Here is a 25,926-nt window from a genome sequence, read left to right as displayed (position 1 = left end):
AAAAGTAAAAGTCAGTCAACAAGATCATTATATTTAGTTGTAAATACACACAGTATAACTTTTTGTTTCTTACATTATACTCGTAATTTACTTAGCATCACTTTAGCAGTTTTTAAATTTGCAATTTATTTTACTAAATTAGCATTATTTACCTACTCTTCATCCAATTTTCCCTAATCGCTGCCACTTTGTTTTAATATAAAAAATAGCGTTTTTTTGAGTTTTTATATGTTTCTCCCGGATATTCTTATTTTATCTTATGATTTTGGGAGCCCTTGCGTAGGTAGGTCATTCTCATTTGTGCCTACGTCTAAACTCCGTCAAATCATACAAGAGCTTTCCTTAGTTTGGGGCTAGGTTGATTTGTGTAAAGGGGCCCACTGATGATGGGTCCGCCGGACGATATCGGCCTGTCAGTTAAACGCAAAAGGTGACAGTTCCGAGCAATTGACATGCCGATATCGTCTGGCGGACTGATCATCAGTGGAACCCTTTAGATGTCCCCTATTTTTTTTTTTCACTAAATACAGGCAAAGCGTGGCGGCAGGCTTACTAAAGATTACTCCGTTAGATTAGCGGGATGAAACCATCACTCAGTGCTATTGTTTTTGCCTTTGTTGAATTTCTAAACCGGCCACGACGGGGCTACGACGTTGTCAACAATTAGCTGTGTAACGCTTGTTTATGGAACAAATTAAAATGTTTTTATTTTTAGTCGACTAAGGGAGTGTTTATGAGTTTAGCCAAAGTAGAGCAATTGTAAGCAAATATTTATATGTCGTGAACTTCTGAGACTATTTTGGTGAACGAAATGTGAATCCATTCATTTTGGCCAACTCGAACGTACGTTGATATCAGAATGACATCAAGTTACCTAGAGTACAGGTTGCTCGTACTTGTCCGTACAAGGGACTGAAAAGGTACCGTTAAAAAAACGGTTTTGACCGGTCTTTTTAAAGGTATCCGACCGTTAAAATAGCATTACGGTACCGATATCCAAACGGTATCCGTCCAGACGGTACCTTTAAATAAAAGTACCTTTACGGGTTTTTTTTATAGGTATCCGACCGTTAAAGTAGCATTCTCGTAACGGTATCAATACTTTAGATATCCAAACAAGCTTTAGTCCAAACGGTACCGTTACATAAAAGTACCTTTAAGGATTTTTTATAGGTATCCGACAGTTAAAGTAGCATTCTCGTAACGGTATCAATACTTTAGGTATCCAAACAAGCTTTAGTCCAAACGGTACCGTTACATAAAAGTACCTTTACGGATTTTTTATAGGTATCCGACCGTTAAAGAAGCATTCTCGTAACGGTATCAATACTTTAGGTATCCAAACAAGCTTTAGTCCAAACGGTACCGTTACATAAAAGCTTACGTCCAAACGGTACCGTTACATAAAAGTAAATACCTTTACGGATTTTTTATAGGTATCCGACCGTTAAAGAAGCACTGTATTGGCGCGGGCGAGATGCACAATAACTAAGTAACATGATTCAAATAAGTATCATTACGTTCGAATTGGCTTGTTACTTAACATGTTTTAATCGATTTTGGAAAAAATATTTTTAGAAAAAGTGTCAGGTAGGTGAAAGGTTTTTCATATAAGTATTTGTTTGTTGATTACCTGTAGCTTCAGTTAAGATGTGTTTTTTTTTAAATTGAAGAGATGCAACGCGTAGCAGCTGGCTTACCTGGAACAATATATACATATATATATAATAAAATAACAATATAAGGTGTATTTGGGTTATTTCGTATGTTGGATAATTCCGTAAATCACCTGAAAATTATTCAAAATTCCATTAAAATAAGAGGCCATTGTCAAATACTAATACAAATTATTTATTTGCCAGAATACAGTAAGTTTTGGGATTATCTAACAGTTTTTACAAAATTACATATAATTTTTTTCGTCGGTTTGTTACACGATGCCACAGCGGTCTAACCAAGAGGCGTATTAAGATTTTAAAATATGATAACAACACGATCTCGCATACGCCTTCAGATACCCAAAGTTCTTTGACCTAATTAGAACTAATCACGACACATTCCACGCCCCTCCGGAGGGTTCCCGTTACGAGGTTAATGGGGTTTCATTCATCATTACGATGAAAATGAAAAAAATAAAAATATTTATTGGTATTTGTACAAGTCTTGTTACACTATAGGTTGGGATCTTCTTTTAAGCAACATATATGCTTGTGACAGAAAACACCGCGCTTCCAAAAATGCAAGGGTTTAAACCAATATGTTTGTGTATATATATAAATCAAATACCTACGTATACAAAAAATAATTTTGGATTAAGCATAAACGTCTGCAAACGATGCCATATAAAGTGTATATATTAACCCATCAAAAACATTACATGTAAAAAGGTGCCAGTCTCGCACCGCTTTTACTACAAAAAAGTTTTGAGATATAATGTGAAACCAAGTCGGTTATTTTAATCAGTGCCAGGGGGTGTTAAAACCGTATCTTTAATTTGTAATTACGTATAATGACTTAATTTTTAAAAAGCTTACTTAATTTCTCGGCTGGTCTTGGTATTTTAGTATTGATACACATTTGCAAGAAGGTTTAATATGATTAAATTAATTCAATTTTAATTATGTCAAGGAGACTTACCAACTTTTATAAATAATTTCATTGTGATGCACCATTGTTAGAAGCTTGAATTAAATACATGTTATAGCTCATTAAAAAGCCTATTATAAGTAAAAAAAATAGAGGTGTCTCTGTTTCACAAGTTAGAAAAAAAAATATTGAAAAATGTTGACACATAAATTTTTAGTTTTTTATATGGAGTGCAAAGCACGAAGTAATTTGTTGCATATAAACGGAACAATTCATGAAAATTAATTTTTCTTATTTATTTTTTTGTTCAAAAATAAGACGAGGCGAATGCTGAAATTTAGTATAACACTTACTAAATGGCGTGACCCATCATCAGAAAAAAAAATCAGGCCGAAAAGCTGTTTAGGCACAAGATGGTCCCTTATCCTACCACGGCCTTTCACGCCTTTAATTTAAGTAAATTGATGACGTTCAAAAGGATTGATTAAATGCTGCCATTAATAGAACTCATGAAAGGAAGAGCGAGTCCTTTACAAACACGAGGCAGGACATGCTAACCGAACTTAAGGATGATCCCAAATACATTTGGTTAGGATTACTTAATGGCCGCTTTAATATTTAATTTAGTTTCTCTGTCAAGTTGTTTTTAAATATTAATTAATACAATACGATCGGGATAAACAAAATCAATTATGGAACAACTTCGGAATCAACTAATTATATTCATCACGTGCTACGTGGTATAAAAATTTAACGTATGCTTTTTTTATAATATGAGGTCATTTTTCGTTTGAGTTTTAACGTGGGAACTATAATTTAGACCGGGCCGGGGCCGGGCCGGAGCTTCCGAAGCTTCGTTTTCTATGGAAAGCACCACGTGATCACCGATCAGCTGTCATAGAAAATTACGTGTGGACGCCTCCGCCCGGGTACGGCCAGGTCTAGCGTGAGTCATCCTTAAATATATATTTTAAAGTTAAGAAATATACAATTTAAAATAACTACAAAAATAGAAATATAAAAATAGGCCCTTTCCTGTATTGTTAGTGACATTTGTCGGGGAGAGCGATAAATAAGTTATGTTAAGTTATGTTAAGTTATGTTATCGTAAATCAAGATCCGCTTCCGATACGATACGACCCTAATACTTTCAATATCTATTGCGCGAATAAAAATATCATTGGGCTGAAGGCATTCTGAATATCGTACAATTTACAATTTTTTGAGAGGCTCGTGAAATAAATTGTAAGGATTTGTTGAGGAAAATAAATGTGGAAAAGTGACTTAGTTTTGTTACAACCGTTTTTTTTTTAAATAATAGTTTCTGTACTATTTTTTGATATATGGCAGAATAAGCAGAAACTATGTTCAGTCAACACATATTAAAAAAAATGAGGTTAATGAACCTCCAGTCTGCTCCTCCTTTCGCCTGACATTTACTCCTAATAAAAGGATCTAGGCCTACTAGATTCGGTAATCTGCAATGACATTTACTCCTAATAAAAGATCTAGATCTATAAGTACATATACTAGATTCGGTCATTTGCAACCAAGTACCCAACACCCATACGGCATTCCTGCATGTTGTTTATTTTTGGTTCTGCATTTTGCATTGCCATCAGGTTTGCATACATTGACGTATTGCATACGACATTTACATTATATCACAGGACAGCGCGTGAGATAGTGCTATCAGTATCACTACCATAATCACGTACTGCGTCTTGACAGTATATTTATTAAAAACGGATAGTGTAATGGAAAAATATATGCGGCATGGAAAATTTGAGGTCGACCCTTCAAGAAATGACCTATATCGAGCATATAACTATTCGCAAGTATGGTTCGATAAACGAATACTCAAGGCTAACTTTAACTTATTTATACATATATGATCAGTAAAACCGCTAGGATACGGATGTCGATTATTGATTAGGTACCTTGTTTTGAGTTATAAGATACATAATGCTGCATTCTACTTTAATTTGGAATTGACACGAGTTTCATTATATAGTAAACTAGCGAACCGCCCCGGCTTCGCACGGATTAACAAATTATACATAAACCTTCTTGAATCACTCTATCTATTAAAAAGCGGCCAAGTGCGAGTCGGACTCGCCCATGAAGGGTTCCGTATTTAGGCGATTTAAGACGTATAAAAAAAAAACTACTTACTAGATCTCGTTCAAACCAATTTTCGGTGGAAGTTTAGATTTGTCCCTATTTACGTAAGTAAAACTCAAGAGTGTATCTCAGGCCTTACACTCGGATGGATATAATTAATTATAATATGTCACCGTAAAATTCTAAACACTCGTCAGTTTATAATACAACTAGCGACCCGCCCCGGCTTTGCACGGGTTAACAAATTATATGTAAACCTTCCTCTTGAATCACTCTATCTAATAAAAAAACTGCATTAAAACCCGTTGCGTAGTTTTAAAGATCTAAGCATACATAGGGACAGACAGACAGCGGGATACAATTATTTGTTTTATTTTCGACATGTATGTACTATTTAAAACCAACCGCCAACTTTGACGCCAGCAAATTCACAGGCATTTTCTCATCTAAGGATAAAGTAACTGCACCCTTTTGTACCCTAGACTAACAGTGAATCACACCCCAGAGTTTTCCACAAAATTTGTACCCATCTTATAAAGATATCCGGTCCAAAACAAATAATTTAAATGCGGATGCAGCGCGCGTGCCCCAACTTTGAATAAAGGCGTTTTTGTCCCTAAAGTAAACGGATTGAGATAAGTCTGCATGGAAGACAGTTTGGGCACTTTATTCAATAAGTTAAAAGCATAAAAACTCGACTACCTACTGCTTTTTTTTCGAATAAAAACTTCTCCTTTTTGGAAATAGGTTGAAAATGAAATTTTAGCATTGAAAAGAACTCCGCAAAAGAACAGCATGATAATAATAAAAATCTCAGTAAAGAATCTCGTTTAAGAAGTGTAAAGTTCTTACGGTGTCTCTCGGGTCCCCTTGACCTATATGGTGGATATGGATGAGGTCTTGGTGGCTCAGATGGCAGAGCGCTGGAGTATCGATCCAGAGGCCGTGAGTTCAAGTCTCACCCAAGACAGTAATTTTCCACTTTTAAATTTATTCTAAGCTTAAAAATCTCAGTGCCTACTTAGTATTATTATTAAAGTCGAGTATATTACTTTAAATACATTTTTTCACCGCATTGCAATGGATTGAGGTGAATTGACAGTAACAGCGACGCGTTCAGTACCAGTAGTGCAGCTGCGGTCAGAAATGGAATGTTACCCTTAAAAACTTATGCTTACTTATTGCAAAGTTATTTTAAACTTAAATCTAATGAGCCATCTAGCTTCTTAACTACATAATGGAATAGCAGACTGCTGACGGAACAGTTTTATTTACAAACACAACACGTCCCTTTATTGAGGTTTATTCGATAAGGGGATTAGGTTCTTCACTTATCTCTTCGGAGACACTTCGTTCACGTACTTTGTCCTAAACTGATTATTGGGAGGGCACCTTAAGGTGGTTCGATTTTCATACAAAATTCAATCGACTTTCATTAAGTAACTACACACTATTACTACATAAATATTTCCGCATTTATCTTCTTTCGAATATTCATTTTCGCTAAATGAATAGGAAAACAATGTTTCATACAGAAATCATGCAAAAATCATAGTTAACTTTTCATCAATTTTACGTATGTGTGCGTCACAAATGTCGTGTACGGATACATTTGCGACGTTGCCATACCATTTCCGACGTTGCCGGGCTGACCACGGCGCGAATTTGAAGTGCCGTGATGTTTAGCGCAATTTTGTTGACCTACCCGATTTTGTTGAATAAGTACCCGAAGTTCGTCAGCTTAGCTAAGAAGTATCATGGCGCGTTTTGTAAACAGTCGCTTTTTTGCTTACAAACGGAAGGTCCCCGGTTCAAACCCCAGTCATTGTATGCTGGGACATAACTTTTTGTATTTTTTTTTACACCTAAATTTCGTGTTGTGTTTTTTAATTTTATTTAATTTTTCTTATTTTCAAAAATCGATGGATTAAGTATGGGCTAAGCGTATTCGTTTAATTTTTTCAAAGATAATTAGAAATTATACTCTACCTAATCTCTTTGATTTTTACAATCAGGACATACTCACAGCAATAAAAAAGAAATGTATAAAATTTCCTGTGGTTGAAAATAATGGAATTTTGTCTATGAATGAAAAACAGAATTATTACTAGTTACTACCAGGTATGTAAATTATAACTTGATTATAACTTTATTAGAATCCATATTGTTGCATCATCTTTCTTCCTATTACATTAGATATTTTTTCTATCATGATTCATAATATTATATTTCTTTCAGGTACAGGGATTACTACCGATAACAAATATAAAAAAATGTACTGTAGGTACTTGAATTAAAAAAAAAATGTTTTCCTTTTATTTTATTTTACAATTACCTACTACTTTATTAGAGGCTGGGCAGTAAGGGATTGCTTTACTTGTAGAACAAACTATTAGCGCTTTAAAAAAAACTGATACCTGACACTTACAAACTGGACTTCCTTGGGCTTATTCTACTAAGAATCGTCAGTAGGTATTCTCCATCCTAGCATAAAAAGATATCCTAAAATGTCGGTCATCACGTCAGGTTTTAGTATCAAAAATGTTTCCCAGCCTGCGTGACGTAGCGGAAACTAAAACTTCTATAAGTACAAATATTTGGGACATAGTTTTATATTAGCTTCAGGATTCAATAAGAATATGCTAGTGATTCTGAGTTGGAAGAACCCAAAAAGATCATAATCTGTGAAAATCAGGTATTGATTTTTTTTTTGAAAACGTTGATAATGTAATTTATTGATAAGAGCTACCCGCCCCGGCTTCGCACGGGTTAACAAATTATACATAAACCTCCCTCTTGAATCACTCTATCTATTAAAAAAAACCGCATCAAAATCCGTTGCGTAGTTTTAAAGATCTAAGCATACAGACAGACAGACAGAAAAGCGACTTTGTTTTATACTATGTAGTGATAGTGATGATGATGATACTGAATATCTGGGGGAAGCGCTGGTGGCCTAGCGGAAAGAGCGTGCGACTTGCAATCCGGAGGTCGCGGGTTCTAACCCCTGCTCGTACCGTCGCGTCGTACCAATGATTTTTCGGAACTTTTGTACGAAATATCATTTGATACCTATTTACCGGAACCTTTTTATATACCGATACCTATTTTTCGGTAAAAGAAACCAATGTGAGGAAACCGGACTAATTCCAATAAGTTTACTCTCTGGGTTGGAAGGTCAGGGCAGTCGCTTTCGTAAAAACTAGTGCCCATGCCAATTCTGGGATTAGTTGCCAAGCGGACCCCACGCGAGGAAGAAGAGATTGAATATCTGGGAGACCGACCAAAGCTCAGAAAACATATAAAAACCCAAAAATGCGCGTTTTCTCACAGATCAGACCTAGCTAAGAGATCAAACCCCTTATAGCAAATTTCATCGAAATCGTTAGAGCCGTTTCTGATATCATCCAAATATATAAATAAATATATATATAATAATTGCTCGTTTAAAGGTAAGATAACACAAAAAGGACAAAAATAAACAAAAAGAAATTACCTACTCGCACCAGTCTTGAACCCCAATCCTCTTGCACGTATTTCCACGAACATACCGTAACGCTATTGCAGTATACTTACGTTGTGTGAAATTGTCATGTGTGAGTTATAGTAGGAAAAAGCATGACAGCAACACTCCGTCGACTTTAAAGGCTGGTTTTTGCATAATGAAGTATTCAATGTTTATTTTAATAGTTCAATATTTACTTAAAGAGTTCGCTAAACATACTTTTAAGTATACAAATACCAAGACCATTCCATAAAAAAATTAAACATGAAATTTTGCGAAAGTGGCACCATCTAGCGAGGGTTAAGCTTTGAGTAACCTAGTCGAACCACCTTAAATACACGTAGCTCGTAGGTAGGTATTAGAGTGGGAGCAAAGAGAATAGATAAGAGGGGTTCTGTCATAGTATATTTTGTAGTCACAGTACCTAAATTTACTGCCATCTATCGACACACGATTGAAACTCTAAATGAAACTGTATAAAACTATCAAATTTTTTTTATATACAATATATAGGTATGCATAAATGATTTAATGATTTTATTATTTTTTGACCCATATGTTCTTTCAATGATACGTATATGTGTTAAAATTGTTAAATATGAAACGGTGTCGTTAACGCAATCTAGCCGAACATAGGCCAAAGGTGTGTGCGCCATCTATCCGAGAATGACTTTTTCTTGATTTCTGAGGCACGTTTTTCCTTAGACTTTGTTCATCTTATACGGAGTTACATATGTCGTTGGTGAGACGAAGAATAGAATTGACACATTTTCTATCGCATGTGTGTACCTATGATGGAGAGTCCTCCGAGGAATTGTTCGGATTAAACCCTGCCGCTTCTTTCCGCCATCGCTCTCTGCGACATTTCCATCTTCACCACTTACACTAAGGCCTGAGTGGACGCTCGAGTTGGGCGTGCAGCGGGGCGTGCAGCGTGGTGTCGAGCCCCAAGTGATTTGAGCAACGTGCACTAAGGCCGCTCCTATACGCTTGCATTTGTTTAACATGCACGCCGCACGCCCTACCCCGCTGCACGCCCAACATGAGCGTCCACTCAGGCCTTACACTTAGACGATTGGCTGTTCTTAAACTGTGCGTTTCTCCAGAATTGTTTCACTACACTTGAAACAATTAACATTAACAACTGCACTTTCATAGTAAACTGCAGATATATTTTAACAAGTGTAGGCCTAACATTAACAAATGCACTTTCATAGTAAACGTTCATATTCGTTTTTTCAATTGTTTGCCAGTACCACCCAGTACCATACTTTGGTGCCAGATAATAGTGGCAAAACCACATTTTGCTTGAATAGGCTACCATTATTTTCTATTATTTTACTTATTGATTTTAAAAGAATTATATTAAAATTAGTTGTCTGACGTTCTCCACCAGACGCTTTGCGCCGAATAATGAAAGCCATTTTTCATAATCAACGCAACAAAGGCCACGGACAAAACGAATAGATACTGAATGCCGTATTCGAACTTCAAGATATTCACAAGATACGACACGTACTAGATCCATTCTAGATACGTATAGTTTATATTTCAACTAGTTCTCTTTTACAGCGCAATTCGGGCATCCAATGTCACTTTTACGTTAGATAGAGTTAGATATCTATTAGATGTGAATTGGATCTCTAAGTCATATCTTGTGGAAATCGTTCAAGAGTATCTCCAGAACCGCGGAAATGTCAAATTTGACAGGTTAGATCCTAAAAATATCGTTACCGTATCTTGGTGATGTCTAAAAGATATCTTATAGATGTCTATTTCAAAATCCGAATCGGGCCCAAAATCGCGATTAAAACCTTAATAAAATTACGTTTTTCACAAAGATAATTGGTGAAAAAGTAGCAATTTAAATGGTGTGTAATATTAAGTATTTTACTAATTAAAAAAAAACAACGGGTTGTACTCAGGGAGTGCCGGCAGAAGTGAAAATTCAATGTTAAGTATTGCAAAATGCACTATGTATAATTGAGGTTAACGCCATCTAGCGTTAGCGTCAATTACTTGAAACCCTAAGCACATCGCTGTTAGTACTCTAGTTATATTAATACCAGTTAGAGCGAAACTCACTAGATGGCATTTAAATCAATAAAGAAAAACTCAATGACATTACATGTAACAGTTTTTTGATCAGGTCACGTGATCGTAAGGCGGTCGTCTTCTATGATCGTCTTACGCTATCTCGAGTTTAACATTTTTTCCCCACCTCAAAAAGTGCACAGGGCCGCTAAAGAAGTTTTCACTTCAAAAACAAGAATAAACCCATTCTTGCAAAAGTGCACAGGGCCGCTAAAGAAGTTTTCACTTCAAAAACAAGAATAAACCCATTCTTGCATGTGCAGTGTTTGTATGACATTCCATATTTTCTTGTTGCTGTTTATTCTTACAGTAACCCGAGTTTACTTTTACAGTAAGTATACCAAAGATTACAATTATTTATAAAAATAATTTAATACGATTTTGCGGCGCTCGCCATTGAAACACTGGGCCCATGGTCGACCGACACCAAACAGTTAATAAAGGAAGTGTCGGTCAGACTAATAGGTGTCTCGGGCGACCACAGGGCGGGCTCCTTCTTGGCTCAAAGATTAAGTCTGGCGGTTCAAAGGGGCAACGCCGCCAGCATTCTAGGTTCCATTCCAGAAGCGGGTAGCTTTAGAGAGATATTTTATATTTAGTTTTAGTTGTATGTAAGTTCGTTTTTAATAGAATCTTATGTACATTTTACTCTAGCGTATGGCGTAACATTGTAGGCATTTAAAAGCCGGAAACGAGACCAGATTATAAAGATAAACTCAACAAAAATCCCATTTACCTACTTATCAAGATAAGGGTAATTAAAACGCGCAAATTCACACAAAAGTTAAAAACATAAACCGGTTAAGTGAAATGATTATTAAGGAGATAAATTAGGGTCCCGCGTAGTGTTGTGCTGGTAAAAGCTAATGAATATTGCTGGCCATGGCATTGGCAATATGAATATGGCGATACGTTGTTGGGATTATTGCCGCGAAGTATATTTTACACAATGTAATGGAAGTACACCGTGTTGTTTTCAAACTCCGTGAACTTCGGGGTAAGGCTAAGTACATAAACCAACTAAATGGCATAGTTAATTCTAAAAAAAATATTTTTTCATTAAATATTACCTATGCGATAAACGCAGTGTTGAACGCACGTGATGAACGGAATGTAGGAAAAGTGAAATTTTGCTTTAGATAATCTAATGATACGAGGTATATTATTTTTTCATACATTCCGTTAACGCTTGCTAAGTTTTGATAGCAGTACTTATTGCTTTAAAAAATATATTGCACAAAAATACATGGCAAATTTACAGTCTACATGTTGCCTGGAAATACTGCCAGCACGGGCACAACTCCAGTCCCGCGCTCCCTTATCACTGGGGTCATAATGAGCCGTAAGATTAAAACAAAAGTCCCTTTTAGATAACCCACTGAATGGGTTAAGGGTTGCCGCAATAGCCGAGTTTCGTTATTAATTCGGTTACAGTGAAAAGGAAGATTTTGAGGTAGTACTTGTAAAAAAATATTTAACCTTTTCGCCGCCGTGTCAAACACAAAAGCTGTCACGCTGACGCCACGTCACCGAAGTGTCAAAACTGAAATTGAACTTTATGCATATGCACGTAGGTCTATGTTGCTCTGTGGTCTGTGACCGATTAATCGGTCTTTGGCGTTGAACCTACGGTGCGGATATATCGGTCATTGGCGTCCAAAAGGTTAAGGTGCTTTACTACCTCAAAGGCCTTGGCCAGAAATAAACCCACCGACATATAAAAAAATATTTATTTTAATGCTTTTGGTTATAACAAAAACATGTTTCAGAATTGATTATGGTTTTGATACCTATTGATATGATACGATTGATGCGCTTTCTGTCCGCACGACTTGCACTGTATACAGGCATCTCGCTCGCACTGTCGTATTATACCAATATCAAAACTTTAACGAATTGTATAATCTGGGAGCCTACCGCGAACACCGAAAATCGCAAATGCAAGCATTTATCTCTTTTACTCCAATTGTGGCGTAATTAGAGTGACAAAGTGACAAATTCGCGATTCTTGCGAACTGCGCTACGCCGTAGCACTTTGAACCGCGTAGCATGTTCATGCGCGTTTAAAACCGGCCAAGCGCGAGTCGGACTCACGCACGAAGGGCTCCGTACCAATCTATTGTTTTAGGATTTGTTATTATAGCCGCAACAGAAATACATCATCTGTGAAAATTTCAACTGTCTAGCTATCACGGTTCATGAGATTAACTGCCGTATTCGAACTTCAAGATATTCACAAGAGACGACACGTACTAGATCCATTCTAGATACGTTATAGTTTAGATTTCAACTAGTTCTCTTCTGCAGCGCAATTCGGGCAACCAATGTCACTTTTACGATAGATCGTGTTAGATATCTATTAGATGTGAATTAGATCTCTAAGTAATATCTTGTGGAAATCGTTCAAGAGTATCTCCAGAATCGCAGAAATGTCAAATTTGACAGGTTAGATCTTAAACATATCGTTATCGTATCTTGGCGATGTCTAAAAGATATCTAATAGATGACTATTACAAAATCCGAATCGGGCCCATAGCCTGGCGACAGACAGACAGACGGACAGTGGAGTTTTAGTAATAGGGTCCCGTTTTTACCCTTTGGGTACGGAACCCTAACAAGCAAGTATTATATCCAATAAGATTATAATACGATTTAGTATTGTAATCATTCATCTTGTCAAATATGATAGCTCTTAGCTAAGAGTACCTAGTTTATTAATCTAGTCCCTAATTCACAGTACCATTGCATTAATCTATAGGCGTATTCTGATTGCAATAACAGGTTACGAATATGATTTGTCAGCGTCAAAAGTGACATTTCTTCAAACAGGTACGTCAATTTTGGCATTGCCAGATCATATCCATAACAAATCCAGCTCAAATTCATAACTGGGTTATGGCTTAGGCAGGCGCGGCCCGCCTTAAGGAGCGCTTGTGCGGTGCACTCCCATAAATAATCAAAATGAAATTATGGTACTTATTTAATCTATTACTATTTAAGATCTATCGTAAAAAACTCAATACCAATTAAATAATAACCTTTATTCATTATACTTAAGTTTATAGACAGCTCACCACTACCTACACGGCGTACTCCTATAATTTCATAGAAATCAAACGTAGCGCGCGAAGCGGAGCGCTTTGGATTGCGCTCCTATGGAAAAAGATTTAGTACATTCGATCAATAGGAAATTCAATAAGAGCGAAAGAGAAGTTTCGACAGAGCTCTGCGCGTGAAACAGAATATTTTCTATGAGGGAAGAGGCAAAATCGGTGCGGCGCTCCGAGCCCGGTTGATCTGCGCGCGCATCCCGCGCGCCATGTTGAGATTGTTGTCACTTGTTTCTAAACAGACCTTAGTCAATTTTAAAGTATGTGCGGGAATGCAATTTTGGCTTTTTTTCATTCTAAATAATGAAACAAGAGTTTAAACAGTTAAAGCACATAATTTGTTTGTTGTGAGGTGTTTAAAAATGAATGAATTTAACGTGAGAATGTGAAAAAGTTTACAAAATCGACTCGAGTTAAATTATGGACGACCTCGAACTTTCGTAGCAATGTTACATGTTAGTCAAAAGCAAAAACTTATATATTTTTTAAATCAGATTAATAAGCAAAAACACCGTGGTTGTGTTGTGTGAATGTGATAAAAGTAACTAGCTTATTTTGTTTTTCGTGTTACCTACCTATATGTTTTGTGTTTGGCGCGGGCGCGGGCGCGGGCGCGGGCGACAGCTGTGCGGTGAGTTTGTTTGGACCGAAACAGGTGTGTTAACAATTTAGCACATCTTTCCATAAAATTTAAATAAAAACATTATATCCATTTGTAAAATGAACTGCAGTTGGCGTCTATCGGTCGTCAAGATATTCGTAATACCGAAAATCTATGAGAGAGTTCAATGACCGGGTGGACGGAAACCGACATCTAGGTACTTTGCGACGGTTAATTGAATGTGTAGGTTTAGTTTTTAGGGTTCCGTACCCAAAGGGTAAAAACGGGACCCTATTACTAAGACTCCGCTGTCCGTCCGTCCGTCCGTCCGTCCGTCTGTCACCAGGCTGTATCTCACGAACCGTGATAGCTAGACAGTTGAAATTTTCACAGATGATGTATTTCTGTTGCCGCTATAACAACAAATACTAAAAACAGAATAAAATTAAGATTTAAGTGGGGCTCCCATACAACAAACGTGAATTTTGACCGAAGTTAAGCAACGTCGGGCGGGGTCAGTACTTGGATGGGTGACCGTTTTTTTGCTTGTTTTGCTCTATTTTTTGTTGATGGTGCGGAACCCTCCGTGCGCGAGTCCGACTCGCACTTGGCCGGTTTTTTGTTTTTTATTGTGAGTGAACACCCATAATACATAGCGATCAGCCGCCTCTGGGCTTAGGTACCCAATAGGTCTCCATCGCCAAACAGTGGACCCGGCATGGCGCAGGACGGAATTTAGGTACTATCAAATAAAACTCCATATACATTCACAATAAAATAACTACAATAAAATTAAAATTAACTAAAGTATTATTAAATGTTATATAGTAACATTAGGTAATACTTAAAAAACTATGTTAGCACACAAGAAACAAATTATTAGTGAAATACATTAAAATTAAGATTTATATAAGGTAAAGGTACCTACACTATTTAAAATTTATTTCCCCACTGTGGTATGGAGTTTATTGCACTATGGTGCGACGACCCTAAGTGGATCTTGGCCTCCGACACCAAAGACCGCCATGCTTCTATCCGAAGCCGTTTCTGGCCAGCCAACGGCGTCGAGCTCGCTAACATCATGTTGCACCTCATCTCCCCAGCGGTACCTAAGAGCATCCAGACGGTCTTCGGCCATTTGGTACTCCAGAGTACCTATGCCCTCCAGGCGGTCTAGCATGAGATGCGTTCTCGCAAGCGAGTCTATACTTGAAGTCGCGCCAGATGTATGGAGCCGCGCGCGAGGACGCAACTCATACTAGACCGCCCGACTGCACGATCGTCACCCACCCGGACTACGTGCCTGGCGGCTTCAGTTTCCCCACTGATTTAAGTTTTATTCAATTAAATTTATTAGCAATTCATAAGTTTCATAACCTCTTCATAACGCCTTCATGTCCATATTTCACAAAAGTCCATCGTAATTATGATTCGGCATCATTAGTCATCGGCATGAGGCCTGTCAATGCCCTCGTCACGCCGAATGAGGGTCTGAGCCGGGTCGTCACAGGACTGAGTGCGTCATTACATTTCTAGGCAGAAATGTCGAAATTTCTGGAATCTTGGGGCCAAGGAACTAGGAAAGTAATTTAGTATTTGTTACTCGTACTAACAGCATCACTCTGAACTGTACATCGGTGGACTTTATTACAAAAGGCATAAGGTCCACTTAACTGTACATCAAGTTAACAGTGTGGGCGATGGTATTAACAATCGGTTAGTTAAGTGGTCCCGACGTCGGCTTGGTCACATTTTTAAGAAGGCAAAACGTTTGTTAATGTATTGTGACTTGGTTACACCCGCGTTAGCCTTTTTACCTCTAAAGTACCTGTTGCTATTTATGAAACCTCAATGAAAGGACCATCATGTAGCAAACCGAATTCTATAGATTAATATTTAATTTAAATCCAGTAACTGTAATGACATACGTGTTTGTATACTTCAAAACAAAGTTAATAAAAAAAGGTTAAAGTGAGCCTAAGAATGTAGCATATAACATCGATACAGTTTATAATTAATAACTAGTAATTGTGACTACCTACTGAAAACATCACAAATCTAAATATTTAATAGGAAAAAAATATTTTTAAATAATTTATTAGAAAAAAAATATTATTAATTATTTGTTCCATGATTGTAGTATTTTTTATCACAGCGGTCATGAAAAAAAAAACAAAATGTTTTAATCTTGTAAAAAAAATTGAAAATGTGTCACGAACATTTGGGTAAATAAAGTGTTTTATGTCGCTTGAGGTCTACCAGGCAACATCTTGGTAATTTAAACCTCTTTTAAATGGTTCTTGTGCTAGAAATTCCCTTATCCGAGAACTAAGCATTTAAACAACTATAGTACAATGCAGGCTTAACAAGTAATTTTGGACGTCGTTCGTACACATCAGAGCTTCTATTGTTTCTCTGTGTTCGCCAAAATCAATTCAATGCATGCAATATGCATGCGTGGCCAGCTAAATGGAGTCTAACGTTGACGTTTAGACTACCTATATGAAAGTATGTATTTATGTGTGTATGCATGTTACTTTATTGCACAAAAACAGGATAGTGACGTTATAAATCGACTGTAGGAAATTCAGCTTTCGGTTAGTTTATTTAAGATAGAAGTGAAAATAAAACATTTTTTAATACAGTAGATTAAGTCGATTTTCATTACATTTTGGTGCCGTGACCAGGATTTTTAAACTTAGGTAACTAATTTGAAAGCCGTTTGTTTTAAATGTAAATATTAAACAAATTTAATATTAAGTTCAAGTAAGGATAATTAGCTTTATAAGCAACTTACTCTGTAGTGAGTCAAAACCCACAATTGTTTGCCGTGAATGGACAGAAATTTGAGTAATTTGCTCACTAGATGTGCTGTAACTAACACATCGCTTACCCTAAATCGTTTGAGATTCAAATGTGTGGAAACCTCTAGAACTAGTGCCTACAGCTACATAGCTATAATATATTGTATTGGGCCGCCTGGGCCGGGCTGGCCAGAGCAGGCATTGTCTCCGAGCCACGGAATCAATTCCACGCTTCTGTCTTTTGTTCCACCGTGATGGATCGCGGACACGACACACTACACAGAACATACATAATATTATGTATTTATTGATGAGATTTGTCTTGTTCGTGCTATTAAGCAAAATTATTAAAATTATGATCACGAACGTCATAATCTGCATTATATAAAACATGCAGCATGTATATTAGCATACTGTATCTATTTTGTTTTATTGTGTTTTAACTTGTCTTAAATATGTAGACAATCATTTCACATTTAGAGACATCTATTTCTGTAAAGAAACTAGAGAATGCTATATAATTTAGACTCGTAGTCTATCCGCTGCTATCTATGCGGACTGTGACATGTACAGTCACCACTCGGGATTGTTATGCCATTTAGGGTTCTTGCTAAATTGGAAATTCTATAGCGTAAGTATTGAACAACCAATTTAACTAGGACCCTAAATGGCGCAACAATCGCGGAGCGTGATGGTACACTGCATATGGTATATTGCACAGAACAAGTTAGAATGGCGATGCGAGCAGGGTACGTGTCGCCGCCGGTTTTGAGCAAACGCTCGCATGCTACTCGCCCGCGCTGACCGAAAAACGAATAAACATGCCTTTTTGCGCCACAATAACCTTCAGATTAAGAAGCCAGACATCAAATCTGTCTAAAGGAGGCGTATCCATTCACCACGCACACAAGGCGCTAGCTAGTTTTTACTACCGTTGCGCGAGTGTTAGTAAATGTGGAGAGGAACGAGCGGCGACACCGGTTCCGATACTAACTGCGCGCGATAGCCATTCTAACCTCTTTAATATGTTCTGTGGTATATTGTGTGTTGAAATTAGTCATATCGCGTATATTTTACCCTGAATTCGAATCTAACCCGATAATATATCTATCTATATCTATAATCGAATAAAAGATAACAATTGAAATACTGTTTCAAAAATACTGGCATGAAAACACCAAGATAACAAAGGTGAATTATCAGACGATTTTTGCAAGAAGCAGACAATGTGGTTTGTTAGAAGTAATACGTTGCGCGGTAAATTTGCACTCTGAAAGCTGAATAGGCTTGATAAATAGGTGTTAGAAGTTCGTATAAAGAAAAGCACTTAGAAACAGAAAAACATTAAGCACTAATGTTATCCATTAGGAATTCTTCGCACATTGATAATGAGAATAGTTTACGCAAAAATAGATGGATGTTTTTATACCCCGACAAGATTTTATTTGGTCTTCGTCATGTGCGGATTATCAGTGGTACTTATTTATTTTACTCCCAAGGAGACTCTTTGAGAATCAGACAGTCTTCAGAAGTGACCGATGTAAACAAGAAGAAAAGGTTTCGCAATCATAAACAATTTTACCACAAAAACGCCAAAAAACATATTCAAAGCATGAAATAATATTTTGAATGAACTTCAATAAACAATGGTTTGGAATTAGTCGTTGTCATGACCGGTACTGACATTTTATTTGACTATATACACGGTGCTTCCTGTAACAGGAGCATTAAATTAAACTGTATGCTACAGCATACAGAGTACACTCCTCAAACTGACCAACATTTGTTCAGCAACTTTTGAAAATAACTCATGTTTTGATTTTTATTACACTTTAAAGTTTATTTTAAGACGCAATGTATTGCAAATTTTGTTATGTTTAAAGCGTGACAAGCAACGTCAAACACACTGATGTCAGCGTACATTGAAGGCAATATTTATTTTGTATGAAAAAGAGGAAGTCTAAAGGATTCATAATTTTTAAAAGTTCCTGAACAAATGTTGGTCAGTTTGAGGAGTATAGCCTTTAGTTTAATTGATTGCTCCTGTTACAGGAAGCACCCTGTATACCGACCGCCCATTATTGCCATATGTAGGTAAGTTGCTAGTAGCGAAAATATCTCATGGCCAAAGAGCATTTTGACTGGTTTTAGATGATGTGTGTGTGAAAATTTTGTAATATTGTTTGTACCACATTTGAAGCAAATAAAATGTAAGTACATATTCTATTCTATTCTAGTCAATTTACTGGGTTTGGCTAGTTAGATAGTTTTAAATTTTCTTCACGAAATTAAATTTTACGTACAATGATGTCAATGATGCAACATGAGGAAACATCCTAAAATTAGCATCGAACTTTCTCACCAGTGTTGATAAATTAACCTTTACAAACTGGTGTGGTGAAAACTAATTTATCTACCGCCACAGATTCCTTCAAAGTTAGATAGCAAACGCTTCAAAACAAGAAAGCCACGAAATTCATGAATATTAATTATTGCATGTGTACACTAATTTATTAAATTCAACTAAATTAATTTACACGAACCTAATTTGGTTAAGCACTAGCAAAGTTTTCCTTTGGAACTTTCTCTTGAATTATTTTACCAGCGTAAGTTATTTTTTATTTATTTAACGGTTAGATTTTAGCTATGTACCTTTTATATTGTGTTTGGTGGTCAAAAATTGTGGGTTCAAACCTCGGTTTTGCTGTATAGAGCAGAAAAATCGTTCTCGAAAAAAAAGTTGATACATTTTTTTTATTCAACTTTTTATATTATTATGATTTTAACAGTCCACCTAATGTAAGTTTGTGTCGTATGTTGCACTATAGCACCAAAAAATGAGCCGATTTTGATAAATGTATTGTCAATCAATAAATTGTTGATGCCTGTGTGACTATACATATGTAACCAACTTTAAAAAAGGAGAAGTTTATAACGAACTGTAGTTGGGTCAAAATAATATAATTTATTTTTCCTGTTAAAGTTAAATAAAAAATCCTTTAGAATTTACTGGTTCATTTTTAAAATGTCTCTATTGGCAAGGTGCGAAGTCGGTGGAGGGGGAAGTGGCGCTGATCGTCACAAACACAAGTAATCTTATGGAATGTCCGCCATTAGTACTAGCGGCAGCCGCTTTAACGTAGAAAGTCCGCCAAAATGAGGGCAGCACCAGTCGTGCACCTAGCGAATAAGAAGGCTTAAGTACATAATTTAACTTTAAATAAAAAAGCGTTTCAATTCAAGTTATCGTTTTCGTCGTTTACGAAAAAAAAGCGGCCAAGTGCGAGCCGGACTCGCCCATGAAGGGTTCCGTATTTAGGGGATATATGACGTATTAAAAAAAAACTACTTACTAGATCTCATTCAAACCAATTTTCGGTGGAAGTTTGCATGGTAATGAACATCATATATTTTGTTGATTTAGTTGGTTTTATCAGTCTCTTATTTTAGAAGTTACAGGGGGGGGACACATTTTACCACTTTGGAAGTGTCTCTCGCGCAAACTATTTAGTTTAGAAAAAAAAATATCATTTTTGAAGACCTATCCATATACCCCACACGTATGGGTTTGATGAAAAAAAATCTTTTTAGTTTCAGTTCTAAGTATGGGGAACCCCCAAAATTTATTGTTTTTTTTTTCTATTTTTGTGTGAAAATCTTAATGGCTATGGCTGTGACATACGGACCGACGGACAGGCAGACAGACAGACAGACATACATGACGAATCCATAAGAGTTCCGTTTTTTGTCATTTGGCTACGGAAAACGGCCCTAAAAACGCCTTTCAAAGGTTTTGGCGTAGGTATAAATCATCTATAGCCCGTAGTCGTAGTCGCTTTTGGCTACAAATGGGAAAGCCCATGTTATCGGGTTCGCTCGTAGCATGTATTAGCTCCCGCTGGCACTAAATGTGTTTATAATAATATTTCTTACTATTAGCGACCCGCCCCGGCTAAATTATACATAAACCTTCCCCTTGAATCCCTCTATCTATTAAAAAAACCGCATCAAAATCCGTTGCGTAGTTTTAAAGTTCTAAGCATACAGAGGGACAGACAGACAGCGGGAAGCGACTTTGTTTTATACTATGTAGTGATACCACGTCGGCGGTAAACAAGGATACGGCCCGCCTAATAGTAAGCGGTCACCGTAGCCTGTAAACATCTGCAACGAACATTTATATAGACATTAAATTTCTCAATCTCTATTTTACACGACCCTTTAAAAGCTAAAAAGCGGCCAAGTGCGAGTCGGACTCGCCCATGAAGGGTTCCGTATTTAGGCGATTTATGACGTATAAAAAAAAACTACTTACTAGATCTCGTTCAAACCAATTTTCGGTGTAAGTTTACATGGTAATGGATATCATATATTTTTTTAGTTTTATCATTCTCTTATTTTAGAAGTTACAGGGGGGGGGGCACACATTTTACCACTTTGGAAGTGTCTCTCGCGCAAACTATTCAGTTTAGAAAAAAATGATATTAGAAACCTCAATATCATTTTTGAAGACCTATCCATAGATACCCCACACATATGGGTTTGATGAAAAAAAAATTTTTGAGTTTCAGTTCGAAGTATGGGGAACCCCAAAAATTTATTGTTTTTTTTTTCTATTTTTGTGTGAAAATCTTAATGCGGTTCACAGAATACATCTACTTACCAAGTTTCAACAGTATAGTTCTTATAGTTTCGGAGAAAAGTGGCTGTGACATACGGACGGACAGACAGACGGACAGAAGGACAGACGGACAGACGGACAGACAGACAGACAGACAGACGTGACGAATCTATAAGGGTTCCGTTTTTTGCCATTTGGCTACGGAACCCTAAAAATGATTCGACATTCAAACATTGTACAGTGAAACCCTGTTTACATAATTTACCCACAAACGGGGCTCAGAGTCAGAAATGTGAGGAATGCTTTTACTCGTATTTAAAGGGCCGACAAACATTTGTATAAGTAGCATTTGTAATCATGGAAGGTACAGTCGCCATCAGATATATCGGAGCGGCCATGATGTTCACAAAATCTGAACACGCACTCTAATGCCCTGAAAGTAAAGGCGTGTTCAGATATTTGTGAGCGCCTTAGCCGCTCCGATATAGATATATCAGATGATGGCGACTATACACGGTCTTTATGTTAAAGGAATTAAGGTTGTATTTATTTAAATCTTTAACATTGTAATAATTATTCCTCAGTTAACGCTAGAGCCACCTATTTTTAGGGTTCCGTACCTACCCGAAGGATAAAAACGGCCCGTCTGTCTGTCTGTCACCAGGCAGGCTGTATCTCATGAACCGTGATAGCTAGACAGTTGAAATTATCACAGATGATGTCTTTCTGTTGCCGCAATAACAACAAATACTAAAAAGTACGAAACCCTGGTGGGCGATTCCAACTCGCACTTATCCGGATTTTTTTAAAAGGTAAGCACTGAAACACAATCTCACCTGATGGTAAGTGCCGATGTGATCTAGGATAGAGCATGCTTAAGCGTGCGTAAGAAATGTCTATTCACTCTCTATTTTAAAAATATCGTTTATTTAAACTGGGAACATAGATTTGCATGAAGTAAATTCCACCACTCCTTAGCCGTTCGCATAACAAAGCTGTTTGGCATACCTATGTCCTATTGCTGACGAGAAGTTATTAGCAATGTATTTATTCACGCAGGAAACGCATGTGTAGATGTTGATTGTTGATCGCTGACTGATCATACCTAGAACTTATTAAAAAGAAAACGCGGTTGCGCAAAACTCACGCTACTCGCCGGCTGACTGGTGCCTAAGTAATTTTAGTTGAACTTTAACTCAAAACAATCTCAACGTTTGCTCAGCTTTGACGTCAAAACAGTGTTAAAACATAAGCTTGGAATAATAACAGAGTAGCGGTAAATTGATGACTCTTGTAGCCGAGTTTCCCAGTTTGGGATGAGCGCCTGCCGAATTTACCTGAGCAAGGACGTCGGGCGGCGGACAGCTTAATCAAAAGGCGCTTTCAATAATACAGAGTGCCATTTGAGTCGTGATCAGTAATATGTTTTTCTAACTCCATAAACAACGAGCAATTTAATGTCCCTACTCTTACTAAAATCAGACAAGATTTTTTTTTATTTTTTGTCATTTATTTTACTTTTATAAGTGGATTTAGGATATTACAACGGCTTATTAAGATATTTAAAATTAGTAAATTGAATCGCCTCTTTGAATCGGAACTGTCATTAACATCAATTTTGTCATTTGTCCCAGTTAGAAATAAAATTTACTTAATTTTTCATTTGAAATATCTTACAAAGCTGTTTAAATACCACATTGCCACTTGTAAAAGTAAAATAAATGACAAAAAATAAACAAAAATATTAAAAAAATCTTGTCTGATTTTAGTAAGAGTAGGGGCATTAAATTGCTCGTTGTTTATTGAGTTACAAAAATATATTACTGATCACGACTCAAATGGCACCCTGTATATCAGTTCTAATCACTCGCCGAGTAAAGGGAAATTCAAGGCTGGGGCGAACCTGAGGACCTACCCAAAAAATTAAAATTGAAATTTCGTTATCTGGTTCTCTATCGCTGGCATATTTAAGCGGTAGAGATAGGCAGGCAGCAAAAGGCCTCTGGAGCGGTATTTTTTTTTTATTGCGTTAGATATTGATGTGTTATTATCGCGAGCGAGAGAGCTCAAAACAATTTCTTATATTCGTAACTATAGATGCTCGAATTATTGGAATTAGATGTCAACTATCACATCCTTGCGTTGCATCTGACATATAATAATAATGAGTATATATACTCGTATAATGAGTAAGGCGCTGTACGTATCGCGCTTGCATTACACCGCCACGGCTGCTGAAGTTGTGGAGTATGTGCACCAGAAGACCGGTTACACGCTGAGGGTGTTCCCGCTTCGATCGCGCCACTACGTGCACTTCAACTCTTTTGTGGTGCGCGTACCGCGACCGCTGCAGGGGACCATCGGGTGCGCCGACTTATGGCCGAAGGGTGTCGTGTTTCGGAGGTTCCGGGGCAAACTGCCGAATCCGACACAGGAGCAGCCGATGCAACGGAGCCACGCCGTTTTATCGACTAAATAACTAGTGTCTAGTTTTAAGTTTATAAAATACATATGTATGTTAGTCTGTAAGGTATTTGTAATATGGGCCTTGTTGCCTGAATTAAATTTCTAAATAAATAAATAAATAAATATAATTCCACACTTTAGATTAGAAGCGCAGTGTATACCTAAATCAAAATATCATATTTTTAATGAACTTAACGACTCTTAGCTACAGATTAGGGTACAAATGTGCAAGCTGCGAAAAGTTTCCAAAAAGTTGAAAAGGTTGAAAGGTTCATTTAGGAAAAATCATGTTCCATACATTTAGATTGAGCGATGTAACTAACAACCTGAATTTGGACTTTAGGAGGGACACTTTTTTGGTATCCCGTCTAATTATGACCATTTACATATTATATCATTTGGTTTGCTTTTACTCAATGTTTTTTTTTATTAGACTTAGTTGAAGAATTCATCAGTTATAAAAACATTTTCAGCTGCAAAAGATATATCACATATATGTGGCTTAGTTATAGTCTGTGCGGAAAGAAAAGAGTCGTGGAATGTATGGAGCCTAATACATTCCACGACTCTTCTCTTTCCGCACAGACTCTATATAGGATTGTCAGGCCATCCCGCCTGCAGTAGGTTTAAGATGGTCAGTTTTTTATCACCTGTCATCATACCTGTCACGTTCTAACAATTATGTAAGTGCGAAAGTGACACATGACATGACAAGTGACAAAAATGCGACCCTCATAACGCCGCAGGTTTATCGCTGGTCAATTTGTAGTAATAAAAATCTAGGACCTAAAACCTAATGTTAGATCTAGATTCTAAGCTCACCTTCATAAACGACGCCCCTCACAAGCTGCTCCGTTTCAAACACCGCATGCACAACCGTCAAATTCACTTCACTATCCGTCTCACTCAACGTCACTACCTCTCTTTCACTCCTCGCGAAGGCACATGCGTCTTCCACCTCACTCATTTCTGTGGTCACATCGGTTACATTTTCAACCGTATCTAAAGTGACATATAGTTCAGATTCGGGTGGGCCGGGCGAGCGGCCTGGCGCCGGGTCCCCGCTCGGCAAAGTTAAAGTGGAGATGTATGGTAAGCACGCTAGTATGGTGGCCGCTAGTAAGTTCACTGAGCACAGCCGCATTGTTAACTTTGTCGTCCATTGCTTGGTTTTACATGGGAGGTTGTTTGTGGCCATGTTTAAGGCGGGGGTACGGCGATGTGGCTCATGGCGTCATCGGAATCTGGAACAAATAAAGATATATTAATTTTGGGCAATAGGTAGGAAAATTCAAGATGTCAGTGCACCAAACTGTCTAAGGTCTCAGTTATTTATTAAAAGGGTAAGGGTTAAACGATGAGAATCGGCAAAACCGTTCAATGTAATTTTTAAAACTTTCGCGTTTTGAACACATATTAACTCACATTTATAGACGGGTCTATCGCGAAATTTATTTTATTACTTTTCTTTACCGACGTTTCGACACAGGTTGTGAGTGTTGCGCGACTTGCGCGTCGGACTATTGACAATAGTTATTAAATTAACATTATGTGTACGAGTAGTGGGTGGTTTGAAAATGTGATGTCTACCCCAAACTTTTTCATATACTTTTCGTCGGGTAGTTGCACAAATCCATGTTTTGACATTTTGCTGGGACAACTGATGTCCCAGCAAAATCCGCGATGAGCCGCGACCACGACCAGTGAAACCTGTGTCGAAAGTACTTAGTCGAAACGTCGGTAAATAAATTAAACTTTGAACCCGCAATTCTTGAGTATTGTTTTTTTGTGTCAGAAATTACCGACTAGACTACAAAATTAGTACCTATATGCATATATACGAAGGCTTTTTGCTTTTAATTATTATAAGTACTTTTACTGCTTTCCTCAAGGGCGTACTACCATAATCAACAAAACCTAATTTAACACTCGTAAACTTGGAGTCCTTGAAATAACGGCCAATTCCAGTTGGGCCCCATTCCACCCCCATTATAAATCAGCGGGAAGTAATTCCA

At 37.2% G+C, this 25,926-nt stretch overlaps 1 protein-coding gene across 1 annotated transcript in view; it reads right to left on the bottom strand.

Moving 5' to 3' along the window:
* The window catches only part of LOC134652291 (uncharacterized), a 306,378-nt gene that overhangs the window by 215,984 nt on the left and 64,468 nt on the right, over positions 1–25,926 (bottom strand). Inside the window, exon 2 of the mRNA XM_063507464.1 lies at positions 24,734–25,155. Coding sequence (XP_063363534.1) covers positions 24,734–25,109 — 376 coding nt within the window. The 5' untranslated portion in view covers positions 25,110–25,155. The remainder of the gene's footprint in view (positions 1–24,733; positions 25,156–25,926) is intronic.

The sequence above is a fragment of the Cydia amplana genome, chromosome 11 (genome assembly GCF_948474715.1).
Source record: "Cydia amplana chromosome 11, ilCydAmpl1.1, whole genome shotgun sequence".
Classification (NCBI taxonomy): domain Eukaryota; kingdom Metazoa; phylum Arthropoda; class Insecta; order Lepidoptera; family Tortricidae; genus Cydia; species Cydia amplana.
The sequence above is the reverse complement of the archived record's forward strand: the minus strand, read 5'-3'. Positions and strand labels throughout refer to the sequence as shown.